This window comes from Lepidochelys olivacea (assembly GCF_965140295.1).
Source record: "Lepidochelys olivacea isolate rLepOli2 genome assembly, chromosome: 22".
NCBI lineage: Eukaryota > Metazoa > Chordata > Testudines > Cheloniidae > Lepidochelys > Lepidochelys olivacea.
Genome location: NC_140432.1, coordinates 16,027,918 through 16,050,339, shown reverse-complemented (window position 1 = coordinate 16,050,339; position 22,422 = coordinate 16,027,918). Strand labels below are relative to the sequence as shown.

Genomic DNA, 22,422 nt, shown 5'->3' with positions numbered 1-22,422 from the left:
TTTGTCCACTGGGAGTAGTTTCCTTGAAGTCACTGCACTCTGCATGGGAAAAAAATCTTTTCAGGATTGGGACCTCAATGCATCAATCCTGCAAAGACTATTTAAGCAGTGCATTTTAGTATGAAAGTCATACCCTAGCCCATGCCCCCGCCCATGGCAGAAGATAAGTGACTGCTACAAGCTTCCCACATCTTTGGAGGGTTTTAGTTAATGGAATCCAGCCCTCATTGCAACTATTTTTTGTTTATTAATGGCAACTGCAAGTTTCTAAAAACGCAGCACCAAATACCATTTTGTCACATGCATTTGAAATGAGATATGATTTTTATGACCAAATGAACATGCCTTTCATGCAATTGATTTCTGTGTAATAGCTTATAGAGCTGGTTGAAATTTTTCAAACATTTGAAATTTTGATGAAATTTTTGGACCATCTCAAATAACTTCTTTGATTTAAGGGTGAGATTTTCAAAGATGCCTGAGAAAATTAGGCACCCAACTCCAAGTGAAATGAAATGGTGTTTATGCACACAAGTTAAGAATTTCAAAAGCATTTATGTGACTTAAGACACTAAGTTCCACTGACTGCTTAGGCTCCTAAGTCACTTAAGTACTGCTGATTGTGTGCCCAACTCCACTTTGCACCTTTGACAATCTTGCCTCCACCAAAATGGCTTTTAAATCATGTAAAGCCCTTGCTGCACACCACAACAGATGTGAGGGTTTTAGCACCCTTTCCGAAAGTATCAAATAATGATACTGAAAGCTGAAACTAAAATGTGTTGCATCTTGTGAGTCTTAGTTTTGGTAACACCACTCTGGGAAAGGTGGATAGCACAAGAATCAAGCACATCAGTGCTTCACAAACCAGGTGTCAGGCTCTATGAATGACCACATCAGAGATTAAATGGAAAGCTTGTTTTACTAAAATAGAAAATATTATGGGCTGTAGCTAGGGATTGGGTTGGGAGGGTGAGACCTATGGGTAAATCTCTTCCCATCAGTGTATCTCAGTTCCCCCATCTGTAATATTGGCTCCAATGTTCTGAAAAATTGGACTTATTTTTTAGCAGTTCCCATTGACTTCAACGTACATTGGCTTAGACCTTTGATATCCTCATGCATGATGTTGCTGCCCTCTGCAGCCATTACAACAGCAGGCCTCTTCAACAAGCTCTACAAATTGCATCCTAAATCTCTTCAGAGTTTTCTGTAGCTTCAGACTCTATCAGTGCAAAAGAAAAGTTAAGATTACTTTTGTTAGTCTGCCTCATCTTCCTTGTATCCAAGTTAAATGTAATCACCATGCAGGATTCTTGCAAATTAGAGCATTCAGCATGTTCAGCAGACCAAAGCAGATAGGAAACAGTGCTATGTACATCCTTTAGAATCCAACGCCCATCTTGAATAGACCAAATTTAATTCTTACCAATCTTCACAGTGCCTGTAATCACTTCATTAAAATAACAACAAGAAAACCAAGATATTGCAGATGACACCAAGCTGGGATGGGTTGCAAGCACTTTGGAGGACAGGTTAAAAATTCAAAATGACCTTGAAAATTTGGAGAATTGGTCTGTATTCAACAAGATGCAATTCAATAAAGACAAGTGTAAAGTACTTCACTTATGAAGGAAAAATCAAATGCACAGCTACAAAATGGGGAATAACTGGCTAGCTAGGGGTTACTGGTGACCACAAACTGAGTAAGAGTCATCAGTGTGCTGCAGCTGCAAAAAAAGGCTAATATGGTTCTGGGGTTTATTAACTGGAGTGTTGAATGTAAGACACAGGAGATAATTGTCCCACTCTGCTCGGCACTGATGAGGCCTCCAGCTGCAGTACTGAGTCCAATCCTGGGCACCACACTTGAGGAAAGATGTGGACAAACTGGAGGGAGTCCAGAAGAGAGCAACAAAAATGATGAAAGGTTGAGAAAACCTGACCTGTGAGAAAAGGTTAAAAAACTAGGCATGTTGAGTCTTGAAAAAAGAGGACTGAGGGGGGACCTGAGACCAGTCTTCCAATAAGTTAAGGGCTGGTATAAAGATAATAGGGATCCATTGTCCTCCGTGTCAACTGAAGGGAGGACAAGAAGTAATGGGCTAAATCTGCAGCAAGGGAGATTTAGGTTGGATATTAGGAAAAGCTTTTGAACTCTAAGGATAGTTGAGCACTGGCACAGGTTACCTAGAGAAGTTGTGGAGTCCCCATCACTGGAGGGTTTTAAGTGCAGGTTAGACAAACACATGGCAGGGATGGTCTAGGTTTACTTGATCCTCAGCACAGGGGTCTGGGCTTGATGACTTCTTGAGGTCCCTTACAGCCCTGTATTTCTAAGTTTCTGTGATTGGCTATGATTCTGGTATCACTTGCACTGGCTTTACACGAATATAACTCCATCAATTTCACTAGTTACTCCTGATTTACACCAATTTTCAAGAGATAAGAATCAGACCCAACCAAAAACTGTCAATAAGTACACTGTTGCTTTTAAGATAGGTCAGATGTTTGGGCTATTGATTTAGAGTGCTAATTAGAGTGCTCAGAAGTCTCCAAAGTTGGTTTCCTTATACTGTGCAATGAACCAGCACTCTGGTTCCATCACTCTTGCTCAAGGTTTTTTGATTGTAGAGCAAACACTCTGCCCAGATGTTTGCTTAGCACTTTGCATTTAACTACATTTTTATTGAAATATCCGCCCGTAACAAGGAAAACAGTACATGGTATAATCCACTCCTATCCAGCTCTAATTGTCAGCATTACTTACAAAAATAATTTTAATGCTTCATGGGAAAGCTAGAATGTGTCAGACGCACAGAAAATGCTGCTTGTTGACTCCCACAGACAGGCTGCAGCTGTGATAGTCACATTATCCCAGCATTCCAGGAGAAGCAGAAATGTCAACTTCGGACAGAAAGCCCATTGGCGGGACCATAAATCAATTGATAATCAAATGCAGCACAGATGAGTAATCTTCTGAGTGACTTCATAATTTATCAGATGACATCACACAGTTCTGTCGGTCAATACAATGCAGCGGGGCTATTCCTGCCTGTTACTCTCTGTTATCTAGTAGCACATCAACGAAGGAGCCAGGTGTTGTTTGTTGAGCGCAGTCAGAAAATCTCCCATCAGCCCAGCACAGCATGAGGGTTTACACCTTCCTCTGAAGAATCTGGCTTGGTCGTCCTACTACAGCAGTCTCAAGGGGTAGATCCTGATCCTTTCTGATTCTGGGAGCAAAAAGTGCAGGGTGCTTATTAGTTCCCAACTCCTGAATATTCCTGGCAGATTGTGAGGCAGAATAAGACACTCATGAAACCCCTCAGAGAAGAAGGGAGGAGAGTTTAACTCACTAAACTCCCTCCTGAGTGGCCCTGCGAGGATGCCTGTTCTCCCTATTGCAGGGGCGGGCAAACTTTTTGGCCTGAGGGCCACATCGGGTTTCGGAAATTGTATGGAGGGCCGGTTAGGGGAGGCTGTGTCCGGCTGTGCCCCCGCTCCCTATCTGCCCCCCCTTGCTTCTCACCTCCTGACGCCCCCCCCTCAGGACTCCTGCCCCATCCACCACCCCTCCCGTTCCCTGACGGCCACCCCAGGACCCCTGCCCCATACACCACTCCCGACTCCCTGTCCCCTGACCGCCCTCCGAACCCCTGCCCCTGACTGCCCCCCACCGCCCCATCCAACCCCCCCCTCCTTCCTGACTGCCTCCACCGGGACCCCTGCCCCCATTCAACCCCCCCCCGTTCCCCGTGCTCTGACTGCCCTGACCCCATCCACACCCCTGCCCCCTGACCACCATCCCAAACTCCCCTGCCCTCTATCCACCCCCTCCCTGCCCCCTTACCACGCGGCACAGAGCACCGGTGGCTGGTGGCTCTACAGCGCGCCGCCCAGAGCGTTGCTCTCCGTAACTGATACCAGTAGCACATTCCTACGTGGAGCAGTTTAATACACTACACCCGCAGCATGGCGCGCTGAGGCCGCCGGGGAGAGGCCAGGGGAGAGCCTCCCAGGCCAGGAGCTCAGGGGCCGGGCAGGAGGGTCCCGCTGGCCGGATGTGGCCCGCAGGCTGTAGTTTGCCCACCTCTGCCCTATTGCCTCTTGCAGCTTGTAAAGATTACTGCATTTCTGGGGCTCCAGTAACACCACAGACCAGCTGACCAAGGAGACAGAAGAATGAGGATGGGCCCATAGAATTTTTACCCCCCAAAGTGTACCTGGGCTAATTGGCTCTGGGTTCACCAGCAGGGTGATATTTTCCCATCACCGCAGGGGAATCCTTATCCTGATGCACGCCCAGGCCGACAGCTACATTGTGGAGAGGACCTGATGGAATTTAACGTCTCTTTTTCTGACATTCCATTTATTATTATTATTTTATGTGCATTCAAATGGGTCTAAATATGCAGGTAGGCACCTAGTGAAACCAATGGGAGTTAGGTGCCTAACCTGCTTTGATACCTTTGAAAATCTCACCGATCACCTATCTGCATCTTTAGTCATGTAAATATCTTTTGAAAATCTGGCCTTTGTTGACTTGCTCAGCATCACACAAGCCGTTTGTAGCACAGCTGGGATTTGAAGCTGGATCTCAAGAATCCAAGTCCAGTGCCTTAAACACCAGCTCCTTATTGGTCAGTAATTGTGGCGGGTTAGGAAGACTTTATTTAAATACAAGAGGAGTTGATTCAATAAAGCCGTAAAAAGAGTCACCTGCCTAGCTGTTTAACTTTTAGGAGAGATATTTTTATCAGTGTAAAAGTCTTTTCTCTGAGCTCCACTGGAACAGTATGGCCTTTTGTTAAAGTAGATACATTGCAAAACAAAATATCGATAACTCAGGGGAAAAAATTTCAACTCTGACAGAACTACTGTGTGAGAGTTAAAAGTATACTAAACGCAAAGCAGCAACAAGTAGAAAAATTGTATTACTGGTTTGAATAATTAATAGTATTTTTAAAAATATGTAAAGGGACTCAATATCTAAAACCAACATAAAGCGTGGACATGAACAAGTGTGATACTTGTTTACCCCATTATATACAATATACAATATTTACCCCATTACTTAAATATTGCTAAAGAGGTATCGTTATATTATTGTAAGCAGATTGTGATTATAGACAGAGCAGAAAAGTTGTGTATCCAATGCTAAGCGTCATTTCTTTTAAAAAATTAAAATTCACAGTGTAGAATAAAGGTGTCAGCAGCCTGCATTGTGCAATGCAGTTTTCAAGATTCAAGCCAAAAACTCAGACTAGTTTGTTACTTGAAAGCCTGGAATTTTTGGTTATTCAGTTATTGTTTGCTCTTCTGTATTACTGCAAATAAGAAAAGATTGCCATTGTATTTCTCTGTAGTTTTTTGATTATATGGGAGAGGCAACAGGAAAGAAGAAAAATATTTACACTGGTTGCTTTGATAAATTGATAAGCTTTTCACATGCCAGACTGTGAGTAAAGAAACACTAAATCTTCTGAAACTGTGAGAAGTGTGTCATTTGCTGTTGCAGTCAGTCAGGCATGCAGTATATTTCAAAGTGGAAATTGGCTTGATGGGAAATTGTACTGAGTAGTCTGAAAGGACACAGGTTTATATTAATCTGTAGTTTATGCGTGTGTGCAGGGCAATAATATTCGTCTGAAATTCAGAGAGCTAAAACTTTTCATGCTTTTTGAGCTTTGTGATTTTTACGCAGCTGTTTTGTCATTAATTGCTTTCACAGCTTGGAACTGATTAGAGACAGGATGCTGGGAAACGAGTTTTGTTTTAATTTTTAAGAAAAAATAATTTAAAAAATCAAGTTCTCAGTGCTGGTTTCAAAGCACCAATATGCATGATAGCATTTAGTATATGTAAATTGTTAAGAAGCAGAACTGACTGCACAGAAAAACTCTCGCTGGTACTATGGCATAGACAAATCGTAGGATATGTCTTCACTGCAGAGCTAACTTGGCTCTTATTCAAAGGCAAGTTTTATGACCTCTTATTCAGCACTGCGATAATGTGGTGCTACGAGCTATGGAAATACCTGAGATAAATATTCCAAAAGACAGGGAGCCAAAGGAACTGAAGCCCAGAATTTTACAATATCATCGCTTGAGATATTAATCTGCTCAGCATTTCTCCCTTCTTTGCCAAGCTGTCTTGCACAGTATGTTCTCTGAGCTCCTGTAACCCCATGATCTAAGGCCTGATCCTGATCCGAATAAACTCATTGGCAAGATTCCTACTGACTTCAATGCCAAGACTCACACTAGAGCCAGATTGGGCCCTACTTAGAAGGCAGGTCTGATTTCCCCCCAGACATACGTCCAAAAAAGGAGAGGAATAGGTAGAGAAGAGATAAATATGTTACCTGTAACTATGAGCTCATATTAGTCTGCAATAAGAACCTGATCCAAAGTCCATTGAAGTCAATGTGAATCGTTGCACTGACTTCAAGCTGCTCGATTGTTATTCTTTTGGAAACCAGTCCGGGAAGATTCTTCAGAGATCTGTAGTAAAACAGTATTATCATTGTTTTCTATTGTCAGTCTGTGCAAAGGTCCAGCAAGGTTAGTGGGTTTGGTAAATGTTCTCATTAGCTGAGCCTGAAGTAACTGTCAACCATTTTGAGTGACAGCCCAGAACCCCGGGATATGTGTGTGTGTGTGTGTGTGTTGGGTGTTTGTCAGCATTAATGCCAAATGTTCAACAAAATCATGAGTAATAACTTTGATGAAAGGAGCTCTGATATACAAACACATAGTAGCTTCATAGTAGCTGGTGTAAGAATAGGCTATTGAGAATTGCAATGAACTGAGATATATTTACATTCAGAAACCTTGCAAAGCTGTTCAGACATGGAGAGGTTCCCATTGACTTTGCCGGGCTCTGGGTTGGATTGACCCTAGCTGGTTTGCACTGCTCTGACCGAACAAAGCAGCTGCAAACCTGGCTTCGCTGTCTGCATCAGCAGGATTTATGGCTGTTTTCATTACAGGAGTGGTGCAAAGCAGCTGGAACACATAGTGAATCTGGCTCATTGTTTGCACTCATCTTGTTGCCACTTCAGTGAAGTATTTTTATTTGTTTTAAAAGAATTTGTTCATGAGTGTCTTTGTTCATTTACAGCATGTCACAAGCAAACAATTAAAATGCTGCTTTGTCTGGACACGGTACAATGGGGAACATTTGTTTTAAGATAAACCTTGCACCAAAAGGTGAAGAATGAAGTGCCTAGGTTTGTTTGAATCAGGAACTTACCTGAATCTGGGGAATGTCATTATTCCTCATGTCACTTTTAATTTGTAATGATCAGATTTGTTTGCTCAACAATGAACTGTGCACCAAAGCAGAAAGTCATTTTCCTGTGGGTATGTCTGTAAAGCTCAGACCTGGTGTACACTTGACTAGTGGAAAAGCAGCTGCCCTAACATTATTTTTGTTTCAGCTCTGGGGGAACTGAAATATGTTCTGCAGACTTAGTTATATTTTTTCAGGTTGTTGGTTACCCTGCTGACACAGGAAACTGTGAATAGGTATATTTATCAGCTTTTACAGTAAATGCCATCTTCCCTCTTTCACCCCAGCCCCCAGAAAACCCCCAAAAGTTTGGGGTCAGATAGTGCCACTCTTACTCAAGTTGATTATTAACCTACTTTGCAAGTAGACCCACTGAAATCAATGCACTTACTCAAAGAATAAGGTACTCTCCTACTCCCGAGGTGAAATCCTGGCTAAATTGAAATCCATGACACTCCCACTGACTTCAGTGCAGCCAGGATTTCACCCAGCATGAATAGTGGTAGCAGAGTCTAGCCTGTAATTAAAATTCATTAAAGTACAAAATAAATCATTTCATATGTAAATGAACTATATAAAACAAAAAGTGCTATTATAATTCTCTTAATTTCAAATATATTGTTTAATATTCAGATCGTTCTTCAGATTATAGCTACCGACTCCTCAGTTGACAGGGGCCAGGAGTGTCTTCTTCGTTAGAGTCAGGTTCTGATCCTTAAGTGGGAATCTAGGCACTTTCATGAGTACTAAGAATAATAAATCCGTACTAACAGAAAATTACAGTCTGTCTCTTCTCAGTTATGCCAATCGAAATCAGGGAGTGGTTGCATTTACATCGCTATTAAACTGATGTAAATGAGATCAGAATCTGGTCCTTAGTCTCCAGTTAAGAATGAAGAGAACATTTTATACACATGTTTATAGTCGTGTCTGGTACCACCATATTTGTAAGGGCCTTCCAGCATTCCATGATTAAGTGGTTCATAACTAGGCAATTAATATTCAGACTGAAATGCAACAGTTGGATTAGATTTCCTTTAAAAAAAAGGTAAGACATTAATAACGCACAGGAGGGTAAAAGAAGAGACATGAGTAAGGCTTGAATAAGTTTCTGTTAACAAGCTTAGATATTTAAAAAAATATTGCTTGGCATTAACTTGCAATGCCTTTATTTAGGTAGCTTTACAAAAGCTAAACAATTGAAAAAATTGCTACATTTTGAAATTTAAAAGCACCTGCCATGGATCCATAATATGCATTACCTTGTTGTCGAGCTTTGCAAGATTTGTTACCGTACAGTGGATCCATTCAAGTCAGTGCAGCTACAGAAATTTTCACCAGCTGGAATCTGGGCTTTTCTGATTCTCCTTAGGACTAACAGGGGAAATACAGTTAAATTTATTAGAGGCACCAGATTTTTAGCAGGTGGAAATTGGTATAATGCCTTTGAATTCAATGAAGCTTCAGAACTTGAGCTGAGAATCTGACCCTGGACCCATACCCACAGAGTGGACCGCATAATTATTCACAGCATGCTCTCCAAAGGAGCAAAGGGTTAAGAGAAATATAAATTAAAATATGTTATTTATTTTGGATAAGCAAAAATATAACTATATTTTAACGGGGTTTATGATGTGATATTATCTTTTAAGGGATGTCAGACCGTAGAGCAAATCAGGTTTTCCACATCTATTGTTTCTTTTATTTGCAAGCAACTAATAGCTAGTCACTCTTGATACAACTATCCAATTACAGCAATTTTCAAGAAAGTAAATCGTGCATTGGTTCACTAGTACACCCAAGGGTGGGATCCACTAATGTAGTTTTCTGGATGAGGATCTACACAAGGCTTATACATTACTTAAGTCCCCATTTAAGCCTTATTTTCAGGGTTTAAGTAGTACAGAGATCTCTTCCTGGCCCCCTAGATGGGGAGAATTTCATCTACAATTAATATCTCAGCATCACCTTGATGATCTCCATGTGTGTGGGGGTGGGGGGAGGAAATGTATTAAAAATATTTAAAACGTCTGTCACCGCTGAACCATTTTAATGTCTTAAAAACTTAAGAATGATGAATAGCCTATGTAGACATTGACTCTGCTGGTTTAGAGTAGATCTATATTTTAAAATTCTCTAGCACACACACAAATGAATTAAAATATCCAAATATTATATCCATTTGTATATAGAAGAGATGAACAGAAGTATAATGAACATTTTGTTTTATCATATGAAGAATTTGTTATATCTCTAAATAAATGATCTCTAAGTTTGATTATATTTTAAATTCAATATTTGATATGGTTTCAAGAAATATTTAGTTATACTTAATAAATTGAAGGGCCAGCCCGGTACTTTAGAAATGGGAATTTATCAGCTGGTATATTTACAAATCAAAGTTCAGTGAAAGTACGGCAGCTAAAGTGTTGATATCAATGGTTTTATAATGATCAGAGCTTTCTGAGCTTTGATACACCACAGCCTCCTTCTGTCATTAATTGCCCCGGATACTTCATGTAAGATAAGGCTCAATAATATCACCTACTGAAGTATTGTACTTCCCTCCGACTCAAAATGTCACAAGTCTTTTATGATATGCATTTTAGCTGGCTGCCAGCTTTGCTTTTCAAAGTGGATCTTAGCAGTTGTTTTGGCTTAAGCCCTGGGATCTGTCACTATGATAACTGGCCGCAAAGCAAGAAAAATCAAAGGAGTGTATTGAGAAGTGGGAATGTTCAAAAGAAAAACACAGTTAAAGTAAATGAATTGTGGAAGCAGTTAGCTGCCATATCTCACACTCCTGCTAACCAATTTTTAAACCCCCTGGGACGGCAATACGCAAAACTTGATTTAGAACTGAATGTGGGCCCGATGCAGGATAGCCCTTAAGCATATGCTTCAACTTAAGAATTTGTTTAAATGTGTTTCTGAATTGGGATGCTTTCCTGAATTGAGGCCTATGCTTGCAGTGTACATGCAGCAATAGGTACAACATATTCCTATTCTACATTTTGGCTATATCTATATATAGATCTATATAGGCTATATGTGTACATTAGATATATAATAGGAATGTTATTGTATATCCAATAGATAGATATAGATTATGTAGATATAAATTAGATATATAATAGGATACTAGTAGCTAAAAGCCATCTAATTTGTAAAGTCATGGATGTAAAAAGCTGAAAACAGCTGCAAACTTAAGAATTTGCAAAATCACAATGATGACTGAACCTGGTGATATTCTAAATCAAAAGAGACCTCAACCATACTTGTAGTTATTTCCATCACTTCACACTGTCTCAACAGACCTTCTAGGTTCAGAGTGATTTGCGGGGATATGGTGCAGACGGTTGCATTGTGCTGGGAGAGTTGTGTGGATTTGTGCAGGTGGCGAATGAGGGGTGTGTGCTGCAGTGAGGGGCCATGTGGGTTTGGGGATATTGTGAGTGTTGGTTGTGCGGTTATGTGTCTGGTTGTGTTGATTTGTCTGGGGGGGTTGTGCTGAAAGATTTGTGTTGATTTGTGCGAACAACCGCTGAGCACACGGGCAAGACAGTTAGGCCAAATAATCCACCATCTGTGCAGTCTCCTTCATACAGTCAATGAAATTGTGCATGTAAATTAGCTCCAGAGTGAGAGTAGTGATTGCTTGTGTTCATTCTGTTATTACAGTGACTTGAGGCTCTTGGTATGGCATAGATACATGCCTTCCTATAGCTGTACACCACATGGGTATAATTCATAAAGTCAAAAAGGCGGAAAACTTAAAAAGTGGAAAGAAAAAGACTGTGAAACCCAGGGATGATCCAACCTGGTGATATTCTAAACAAAAAGAGCTCTTTACTGTGCTTGCAGCTGTTTCCATTGCTTCACACTGACTCAACAGATGTTCTAGGCCAGGGGTTCTCAAACTTCATGGCACCGTGACCCCCTTCTGACAACAAAAATTACTACTTGACCCCAGGAGGGGGGACTGAAGCCTGAGCTTCTGCCCTGGGTGAGGCGCATGTAACCTTAGACCCCCTGCCCAGGGCTGAAGCTTTGGCCCTGGCTGGTGGGGCTTGGGCTTCGGCTTCGGCCATGGTCCCCAGCAAGTCTAACATCAGTCTTGGCAACCCCATTAAAACAGGGTCACGACCCACTTTTGGGTCCTGACCCACAGTTTGAGAACCCCTGTTCTAGACTTCAGAATGACACAGAGTGACATTCCTGGAATCATATAGACTATGCCTATTATATATGTTCATAGATTCATGGATTCTAAGGCCAGAAAGGACCATTATGATCCTCTGACCTCCTGTATAACATAGGCCATAGAACTTCCCCGGAATAATAACATATCTTTCAGAAAAACATCCAATCTTGATCTAAAAAGTTGTCAGTCATGGAGAATATACCACAACCCTAGGCAAATTGTTCCAATGGTTAATTATTCTCACCATTAAAAATTTACACCTTGTATTGCCAATCTAAATTTGTCTAGCTTCAGCTTCCAGCCATTGGATCGTGTTATACCAGGGGTCTCAAACTCAAATGACCACGAGGGCCACATGAGGACTAGTACACTGGCCCAAGGGCTGCATCACTGACTCCCCCGCCCCCCGCTGCCCCGGCCCTGGCCCCACCCCCACTCCACCCCTTCCATGAGGCCCCACCCCTGCCCCACCTCTTCCCTGCCCCCATTCCAATCCCTTCCCCGAAATCCCCACCCCAACTCCGACCCCTCCCTGCCCACAGGGGGTTGGGGTGCAGGAGGGGTGTGGGGTTCATCAGGGGGCTCAGGGCAGGGGGTCAGGGTGCGGGGTGCAGCAGGGGGCTCAGGGCAGGGGATTGGGGTGCAGGAAGGGTGCAGGGTTTGTCAGGGGGCTCAGGGCAGGGGGTCAGGGTGCGGGGTGCAGGAGGGGTGTGAGATGCAGCAGGGGGTTCAGCTGCAGGAGGGTTTGGGGGGCACACCGGGGGAATGGGGAACCACGGCCAGTGGGAGCTTTGGGGGAGGTACCTGGAGGCGTGGCCAGGGCAACACACAGACCCCTGTGCCTCCCCTCCCCCAGGTCCTGGCCGCTTCCCAGAGCGGCGCAGGGGCAGGGCAGGCAGGCAGGGAGCCTGCCCTGCCCCCAGTGTGCGCCGGTCTGGAGCTGCTCTAGGTAAACGCTGGGGGGGGTAGGGGGGTCGCGGGGAGCTGGCGGGCCGCAGAAAATAACCCCACGGGCCATGTGTTTGAGACCCCTGTGTTATACCTTTCTCTGGTACACTGAAGAGCCCATTATTAAATACTTGTTCCCCATGTGGGTACTTTGTAATCAAGTCACCCTTAACCTTCTCTTTGTTAAACCATAGATCTCCTTGAGTCTATCACTATAAACCAGGTTTTCTTATCTTTTAATCATTCTCATGGCTCTTCTCTGAGCTTTCTCCAGTTTCTCATGCTTCTTCAATTTTGGGCACCAGAACAGGACATAGCATTCCAGTGGCAGTCACACCAAGTGCCAAATACAGAGGTAAAACAACCTTTTTACTCTTGTTCAAGATTCCTCTGTTTATGCATCCCAGGATCGCAGTATCCCTTTTGGCCACAGTCTTACAGTGGGAGATCCTGTTCAGTGGTTATCCACCATGATCCCCAAATCTTTTTCAGAGTTGAACACAGTGGGCCTGATTCCTCTCTTGCACTTTCTCTGAAATAGCTCCCTTGCAGTCTGTGGGATTAAACATGGGTAAAAATGATGCTAGAGAGAGGAGCAGCAGGCCAAGTAAAAAAAACCATTTTTTCCATGCTACACCCACCAGGTACCTGAAGAAACCAATATTCCAGACCTAGGGATTATGAGACAAGTAGATTATAGTTAAGGGCCTGGTCCAAAGCTCATTGAAGTGAAATGAATTACATGAGATTGATAGATCATTTTATGAATTACAGCTTTTTGTTACTTCCCATTCCATTCCTGTGTTTGTATTTTATCTACTAAGACTGTAAACTGTTCAGGGCTGGGGCCTTGTCTTCAGACCTGTCTGTAAAATGCCTAGAACTCTGTTGGTACTTTTTGATTGTTTATATGTGTGTGCCTATATACATGAAAAAGAAATAGTGTCAGAGTCCTGCTAATATCCATGCCATTAATGAACACAGCATAATTCTGCAACAGTCGTTGATATTTAAGGTAGGGCATATTGTATTATATAATGGCGGCCACTTTTCATGAGTAACCATGTCCTCACAGGCTTTAAATATGACTGGACTGATATCACAGTTTATTTAATAGAATCCGTTCACTGTACGCTGAGCCTGATGTAACACACCAGACTGCTCAGATTACTAACAAGCCTAGTCTTGGGGCAAGGGGATGGAGGTTTTGTTTTGGGGGGTGAGGGGGTAACAGCTGGGTCTGGCTTTACTGCTAAGTCTGCAGTATTCTGCCTACATTTTTCCATACATATATTTTTAAAAGAATTTTCTTAAAAATGTACAAATATTGGGCCCAATCCTGTGGCATCTCTGCAGGTGATTGTAGCCAAATGGGAGTTCTGCATGCAGACCTGCTCATTTCATTTTAGCTTGCCCTGATGCTATGCAGTTACCTTGCTGAGGAGCAATCCCAGGGCTTCTGTTCCATGAGTTGCTGGAGAATGAGTGCATTGCCAGCATGATATATACGATACATAAGGAACACAAATCTGGAGGCAGACTGCACCTTTTTAGTATCAAGGAGCAGCATTAACTCTGAGCTCAGGAGAACCTGTTCTAGGAGGCAAAGAGAGTCATATTGACAGGGCAGTCTGCAAAGAAGGGATTTTCCTAAATGGCGATTATGGCCTAGCACTGGTATAGGGGTGAAGGAAAATAAATGTCACCAAAATATATTTCTCAGCTTCTGCTTCAGAGCAACAGCAGCAGCCACGACCCTATCAAGGTGTCCGTGTAAAAGAACCAGTGAAGGAGCTACTGAAGAGGAAACGTGGCAACATTCATAGTGTTAATGCAGCTGCAGCAACAACGGTAAGAAAAAACACAGAATGTATGAGGAAAGCTCTTCCTTTCTGACTGAATAGGCACCCAGTCCCTGTCTCCATCATGTGCTCCTATCGATTTTAATGGAAGTTGAAAGAACTCTGTACCTTGCAGGATCAAGCCCTTAGACAGGAACAAAAGGAGGCAGAGAAGTTAAGTGACTTGCTCAAGGCTACAAGTGAGTTCAGTTTCAGAACCAGGACTAAAACTCAGTAGAGTGATGCCCAGTCCAGTGCTTAGATCACGTATCTTTCTAGTGCTCATTTATCAAGACAGCAGGTTACACTAGCATAATCAATGCATTCAAGACCATGAAACTCAGCAATGCTGAAGTTGTCAAAGGAGAGAGTTAGGTGTCCAAGTCCCATTGGCTTTCAGTAGGATTTGGGCACCTATCTTCTTTGGGATTCTTTGAAAATCCCAGCTTAAAATACCCAAATCAGCAAAATAAGTCAGAGGATTCAGAATAGTTGCCTTATTCAGATGCACTTTGTATCATCTGGGATACAGAAATGTCTAGTTCTTAAAAATCCACTAAAACTTTGTGGAGCTATTTCCCCTTGGAGTCTAATTTCCTATTTTGTAGTGTGCTGAAAACTCTCTGTTATACAGGTGACCTGTTGTGTATATACTGTTCCAGCCAAAACTTTCAAAGCTACCTTAAAAGCTTCTGAAGCTGTCCAAAAGAGCTCTCTAGCCCCTCATTTCCTATACTTAGGGTATGTCTACACTACGAAATTAGGTCGAATTTATAGAAGTTGTTTTTTTAGAAATCGGTTTTATATATTCGAGTGTGTGTGTTCCCACAGAAAATGCTCTAAGTGCATTAAGTGCATTAACTCGGCGGAGTCCTTCCACAGTACCGAGGCACGCGTCGACTTCCGGAGTGTTGCACTGTGGGTAGCTATCCCACAGTTCCCGCAGTCTCTGCTGCCCATTGGAATTCTGGGTTGAGATCCCAATGCCTGATGGGGCTAAAACATTGTTGCGGGTGGTTCTGGGTACATGTCGTCAGGCCCCCGTTCCCTCCCTCCCTCCGTGAAAGAAAGGGCAGACAATTGTTTTGCGCCTTTTTTCCTGGGTTACCCGTGCAGACGCCATACCACGGCAAGCATGGAGCCCGCTCAGCTCACCGTCACCGTATGTCTCCTGGGTGCTGGCAGACGTGGTACTGCATTGCTACACAGCAGCAGCAACCCATTGCCTTCTGGCAGCAGACGGTACAGTAGGTCTGGTAGCCGTCATCGTCATGTCCGAGGTGCTCCTGGTCGCCTCTGTGAGGTCGATCAGGGGTGCCTGGGCAGAAATGAGCGCAGGGATTAAATTTGGAGTGACTTGATCAGGTCATTCTCTTTAGTCCTGCAGTCAGCCCTATTGAACCATCTTATGGTGAGCAGGCAGGCGATACGGATTGGTAGCAGTCCTCTTGTACCATCTTCTGCCGAGCAGCCATGAGATGTGGATGGCATGCAGTCCTTCTGCACCGTCTGCTGCCAGCCAAAGATGTAAAAGATAGATGGAGTGTATCAAAACAAGAAATAGACCAGATTTGTTTTGTACTCATTTGCAAACCCCCCCGCCCCGGCCCCCCGTCTAGGGGACTCATTCCTCTAGGTCACACTACAGTCACTCACAGAGAAGGTGCAGCGAGGTAAATCTAGCCATGTATCAATCAGAGGCCAGACCAACCTGCTTGTTCCAATAAGAACGATAACTTAGGTGCACCATTTCCTATTGGAACCCTCCGTGAAGTCCTGCCTGAAATACTCCTTGATGTAAAGCCACCCCCTTTGTTGATTTTAACTCCCTGTAAGCCAACCCTGTAAGCCGTGTCGTCAGTCGCCCCTCCCTGCGTCAGAGCAATGGCAGACAATGGTGCATCTGAGTTGAGAGTGCTGCCCAGAGCAGTCACAATGGAGCACTCTGGGATAGCTCCCGGAGGCCAATACCATCGAATTGTGTCCAGAGTACCCCGAATTCGAGCCGGCAAGGCCGATTTAAGCGCTACTCCACTTGTCAGGGGTGGAGTACGGAAATCGATTTTAAGAGCCCTTTAAGTCGAACTAAAGGGCTTCATTGTGTGGACGGGTGCAGGTTTACATCGATTTAACGCTGCTAAATTCGACCTAAAGTCCGAGTGTAGACCGGGGCTTAGGCTAGGTCCATTTATTCTGGTATTTAAACTCCCAGAGGGAAGCAGTTTGACTGTATCTTTGCTAACAATAAAATTCACTCTGAGCAGTGGAGCTACTCAAGGTCTCAATTATCATTTAAATCCCACTTAAGCTTCGGTGGAGCATGGATCTTGTGCTGACACACTGCAGAGGGGTGAATGTCACCCTGAGACAGTTTTCGATAACTGCTCTCATACCTGTATAACACAGGCATATGGTACCGTCCACCAAGCAAAATCTAAGAGGCAATTGATGATAATATATTTATTGCTACTTCAGCTCCGAGCAAGAGTTTCTCAAGATATGCTGAGTTTAAATCTTTCAGGCATAACTGATATCTGAATATTCTTCTTTGTTCTCTAGGTTGTTTTGCCCCATCAGCCACTTCCGTCCTATTCACCACTTGGTAATGCTTCCAAACATTTATTTCATTTGTTCATCAGCTCCGTTTCAGCCCATGCTTTGGCTGACATTTGGTACAATTCTCTTCTTATTTTGCAGGCCAGCCTTGCATTGATATGGATGTTACTGCCTCTTCATTGCCAGTTACCGATGAAGGGGCATTATGTTCTGGTTGGCTCTCTCAGCCTTCTCCTGCTACTTTACAGCCCTTAACCCAGTGGACAACATACCCGGATTATATGTCACATGAAGCAGTCAGCTGTCCATACACAGCAGACATGTATGTTCAGCCTGTGTGTCCCAGTTATACACTTGTTGGACCCTCTTCAGTTCTGACTTACGCATCCCAGCCGCTGATCACCAATTTTGCGGTAAGCTAAAGATACCTAGAAATAAAGGCAAAACTGTTTTCCAGTAGGAACTATGAGAAGCCCCATGTATCTAAATTTATCTTTATACTGTGAATTGCTCGACATCCCTGCCTCACATTATATTGTCAAGGATGATGTCTGCAGTAAAAAGTTACGCAAGTGGTGCTGAAAAATCAGAAGTAGTTTCCTTTGCCATAACTGCGTATGCAAGGCGAACAGTCCTGAGAAGTGAGACTGAGTAGAGAGACATGCCTTAGTGACCCTCTTTACAATCGTCATGCAACTGTCTCTTCCTGGTGTGAGTCTCTCGTATGGTTTTCTACGTGAGCCACAAATCCCTGTTAGTAACCTAACTGTGTAATGTGATGGCCTGATTTACTCTCTGCCTGGGCCTGGAAATTAGGGGGATTATTCTGAGAATCCTTGTGGTTTGAGAGGGATTAAAAGATTTGACTATGTTGAAGTCGGAGTGAATCCAATTTTCTTAACAAAGCTTCCCTGTTCCATGCACTCTCAAACCCTCAAGCACTCACCACCTAATTAACTCCTGAACCATTCTGCATTGTTCTCATAAGACCCTCTCCAGCTCCCACTGAAGTCAGTGGTAGGACTGCCATAGACTTCAGTGAGAGCTGTATCAGGCCAGTGGGCAGATTTTATCTTAGAAGAGTATTGTTTGCAGCTCAGGAAAAATAATGCAGAGCAATAAAGTCATGTTGCTATCAGCTCCAACTTAACAAGGAATCCTACAGCTTTGATTCATGGTGTTCATGAAGTTTCCATTAGAGTGGATCATAAATTATAATCTTCTGTCTAGATGTGAAGAATATCAGATATCAAATATATAATAGGCTCTGTTGTTTGGACAAACAGCTAGGACAGAACTGCACTTGAGAATCCTAGCGTTTTAGATGCTGTTTCTGAGTTTATCTCAATACAGTTTTTTCAGTAAGGATGTGGTTTGTTTGTTTTTAAATAAAGCCTCCAGGGAACTTGCTTTCACTGAGAAATCTTATGGTGTTTAAACATGACCTTGACTTAGCTGACATTATGCTGACCATGAGTGACTGGTGGTCAGTGTAGACAAGGACATGTTCAGCATCATATCAGCTTACCCTGACACATTCCATCCGTGTTGAAACATTATCAGAGAGCCACAGATGAGGATAGCAGGTCCAAAATACAATTTATAATAATCTTGAAAGGGTGCCTTGCAGGCTTACAAAAGTGAAGGCAGGAGGGAGACCAGAAAGGTGATGGGAATGTGGTATGTACGAGTATATTAACCACTGCAAAAACTTTGAGATTGCACTTGCTGGCTTGATGGCAGCTGGGGTTTTAACCAGGTTACATCCCTCTTTCTGGTGAGCTTGTGAACATTTTCATACTGGACATGAAACTTTATGGAGCCAGGAAAAGATATTTTAACTGTGATAGTGAGTATCCTTATTCTGGTATCTTTGTACTTAACAGCCAAGAAGCACCACTCCAGCTGTTGTGCCGCAGCTGGAGGTGACAGACCAGCAATCCCCTCTTACCTATTTCCCATGGGCTCAGCCCATTTCTGCATTACCAGCGTCTACCCTGCAGTATCAGCCAGCTTCATCCTCGCTTCCTGGGCCACAGTTCGTTCCACTTCCTATTTCAATTCCAGAGCCAGCCCCACAGGAACTGGAGGATGCAAGAAGAGTGATCAGCACTCTGCCCATTGAAAAGCTACTTCTAGAAGATGAAGACAATGATACGTATGTTTTAAATCACACTCTCTCTGTTGAAGGGCTTTAAAGTCGTATGTATGGGGCCTGATCCTACATTTCTTGTTCACCCAAAACTCCAAGTGAAATCAATGAGAGTTTTGAGTGTACAAGAAAAACAGGTTTGGGCTATTTATTTTCTTAAGATTTTTGTTGTCAATCACCACTAATGTTCTCTGAATATGAGATTTGCACTCAGGGTGAAATTTACCTGTGTGCACAGGACTAGCACGAGACTCATGTACTGCTAAAGTCGCTTTTAGTCCTTTGTAGTAGAAATTTTGCAGTGCATAGTTCTTGTGCTGGCCCTCTGCAAGGAGTAAATTTCACCCTCATATGTGGAACATGGGCTCAAACTGACCTGGGATTTTAGTAACATATTTGCTAACCCTGTAGTGTCTGACTGTAGCATCTGGATACACATATCTTAAGGATGTCTTAGAGGGTTTACTTTAAAAGCCATATTTTCTTGAGCTGTGTGTAACGGTCACACAACTATATCTTTGCTTTGCTCAGATAGAGGAAAAGACCCCACTACCTGTGCTTAATAAATCTTTTTGAAAAAGGCCAGTTTAAGTGTGGGGCCTGAAATGAGATGGTCCTTTAATTGATAACACGATTGAAAAATTTCATTGTATGGTTATGAATATTTTTACTCCTGTGATAGCACCAATTGTTAGCCAGTCGGAAGACCAGTAATATAAACAGAACTGGTGAGATATGTGTTAGTGTGAAAAGAGGTCATCAGCCAGAGAGGAACACAAAATTACATAGGCAAAGAATTGTACAATTGCTTCTTAATTTCATTTTACTGATCGTTCTTGCAAAATGTACAGACTTGTCTTCATGCAGAGCTCTAGCTCAGTGTGAGAGGGGTCATTGGACTGATGCATTTTCAGCAATATGTGAAATGTTCCCCTTTAAAACTGGGAGAGTCATATTTTACGGCTGCCTCATGATGTTGCGTGTTGCACTAAGAGACAGAACCTGGTCCCAATGGGATTACAAGGTGTGGCCCTCTGTCAGGAGATCCTTGAGAAGACGGGGCCTTCCAAAATTAGGATGGGTGTCTGGCAATACTGACAGCACTGTCATTCAGTCTCTTGTTCTTGGGCCTCAGTTCAGTTTACAACGATGATAAACAGTCCTAAAATTGGAGACAGGTCATGTTAAATTAGAGACCTTTAGTGTACTTTATTGACATTGAAAGTTTCTCTGTATTCCAGTCTTTTAGAGTCACAGGCATATGCAGCATAATTATTGCATTTTGTTTTTATTCACTGGAAAATGAATAGCATATACTGCCCCTTCTAAAGCTATTGTAAATATCACTACTGGTGTTCCCTGGCATCATGCCACAGACAAAGGTATTTGGGTGAGGACATATCCATTTTTAACATTTGTTAACTGTTTTCTTAATAAACAAGGGACTCCTAGATGATGAACACAATTTCTCTGGATTTTTCTGCTTCAGAAAGCCCAGGAGCCTTAGATGATTGTAGCGTTTAGAGCTATTTTTGGAATGAATTGATTCAAAGGGTTGTTACCTTGCATCGGTTAACTAATTGGTGCCCACTACTCCTCCTTCTACCCAGGCAATATTCCAAATAAGGTCACAGTTTTTGCCTGAGTGAGGACTGCAAAATCGGGTCCAGTGTCTATAAGACTTTCAAAGCAGGTTTCACTATTGACAAATCCAAAGGATTTAAACAACAGATCATGCAAATGATCATGAAGTTGTCTGAAAACTGCAGTAGTTTAGGCTTACTGGTATTAGTGGCTTAAATTTGCAGAAAAACCCAGCAAAGAAATTAATTAGATGAGGCTTGATGTACCACTGTGTTACTCCAGTTTTATGCTGGTAAGAGAGTGACACCAGCATAACACCGGGGTGGTGCAGTTGTGAATCAGGCCCAAGTGTTTGCCAAGATTTATTTGAAACTTTTTTTTTCATTTCACTGTATGTAAAATCTCCCAGTTGTATATAAAATGATGATGTGATGTCTATGGATTTCTTTCTGGGTTGTTCTGTTAAATTAAAAAAAACAATTTTCAATAAAGATCTACAGTAACTTTCCTACGCCTAGAGTGGTTTTTTCATACTCAGAGAGGTATCCCATGGCATTTGACACAATATAAACATACTAGCTTGGAAATCAATAATGTTAGTTTGATAGCATGGTTACCAGACTATAACCAGCGATTAATTACATGGCTTTGTGTTGATTTAATGTATGCTAAAAGAGACTCTCATGAGCCAAATATGGGCTCAAAACCTTCCTCACTCAAGTAGTCCTTTCTTATGCAACTGGTCCTGCAGTCGTGTTGTTATTTATTTGTCTTACAGTAGGGCCCAGAGAGGCTTCAATTAAGAGTGGGGACACATTGTGCTAGACACTGCACAAATACATGCTAGGAGATAACCCCTACCCTGAAGAGCTTACAGTCTGAGTAGACAAGACAGAGTGACTTGTCCAAAGTCACAGACCAGGCCAGTGGCAGAGCCAGGAATAGAACTGAGATCTCCTGACTCCCAGTCCAGTGCCCTAGCTAGTAGATCACATCACCTCCCAGTAAAGATGTCCATGATCATGCTCTATGGACCAAACTCTCTGCTGATATAAATGGCTGAAGTGCCAGAAGTCAGAGGAGCTGTACCCACTTATATCAGCAAAGAATTTGCTCATACCTATCTGCCTGCACTTTGGATGCTGGTTTGTTTGCACTTTGGAAGCTGGTTGGTTTGTTTGTTTCCACAGCTGTGCATCAGCATTTCAGAAAGCAGATGTATGGGTTTTTTTTTTTTTATTAATTTGGCCAAGCTAACAGGAACTCTAACCCATCTAGGTATTGTGACTGTTAATTCACATGTCAGCACCTTTTATTATTTTTCTCTTTATGTCCAGGGGTGTGGTCTACCTGCTTTAGCTTATATATGGCCTAACATGGCCCAGGTCCCACAAAGCTTCATTCTGTGCACATTTGTCCTTATTTTGGCAGAAATAATCTAGACAAAAGGCCAGGCTGAGTGGGGCTGCACTTAATACTGAGGCTGGCTGGAAATCAGATGCCCAGTTAACATTGTACATGTTTTCTAGAGTGCAAAATGTGCCCCTGAGGCAATAAATTTGTGGCCATTACGTAGGACAGAACAGAGTTGTCTAAGAAAACAATCATTTGTCCATCACTATATTATTCTAAATGAAAAATATAGAACAATATTTAATAAGGAGAAGGATGCCCAAGTAACTGACATCACAGTACTAATGCTTACAGGGTAAAATTCCCCCCTGCACACAGGGCCAGCACAAAATTATGCACAGCTTAAATCCCACTTGAAGACCTCAAAGCAGGGTTTAAGTGGGACTTAAGTGAGGCATAGGTTTGTGCTAGCCCTCTTCAGAGGAGAA

The 22,422-nt window shown here is 42.7% G+C and overlaps 1 protein-coding gene across 1 annotated transcript in view; it reads left to right on the top strand.

The window, feature by feature from the left end:
- The window catches only part of POU2AF1 (POU class 2 homeobox associating factor 1), a gene marked incomplete at its 3' end in the record, with an annotated part of 115,408 nt that extends 96,365 nt beyond the window's left edge, over positions 1 to 19,043 (top strand). Inside the window, exons 3-6 of the mRNA XM_084612067.1 lie at positions 14,172 to 14,299; positions 16,849 to 16,891; positions 16,987 to 17,258; positions 18,732 to 19,043. Of these exons, the coding sequence (XP_084468193.1) occupies positions 14,172 to 14,299; positions 16,849 to 16,891; positions 16,987 to 17,258; positions 18,732 to 19,043 (755 nt within the window). The remainder of the gene's footprint in view (positions 1 to 14,171; positions 14,300 to 16,848; positions 16,892 to 16,986; positions 17,259 to 18,731) is intronic.
- Positions 19,044 to 22,422: the final 3,379 nt, after the last annotated feature.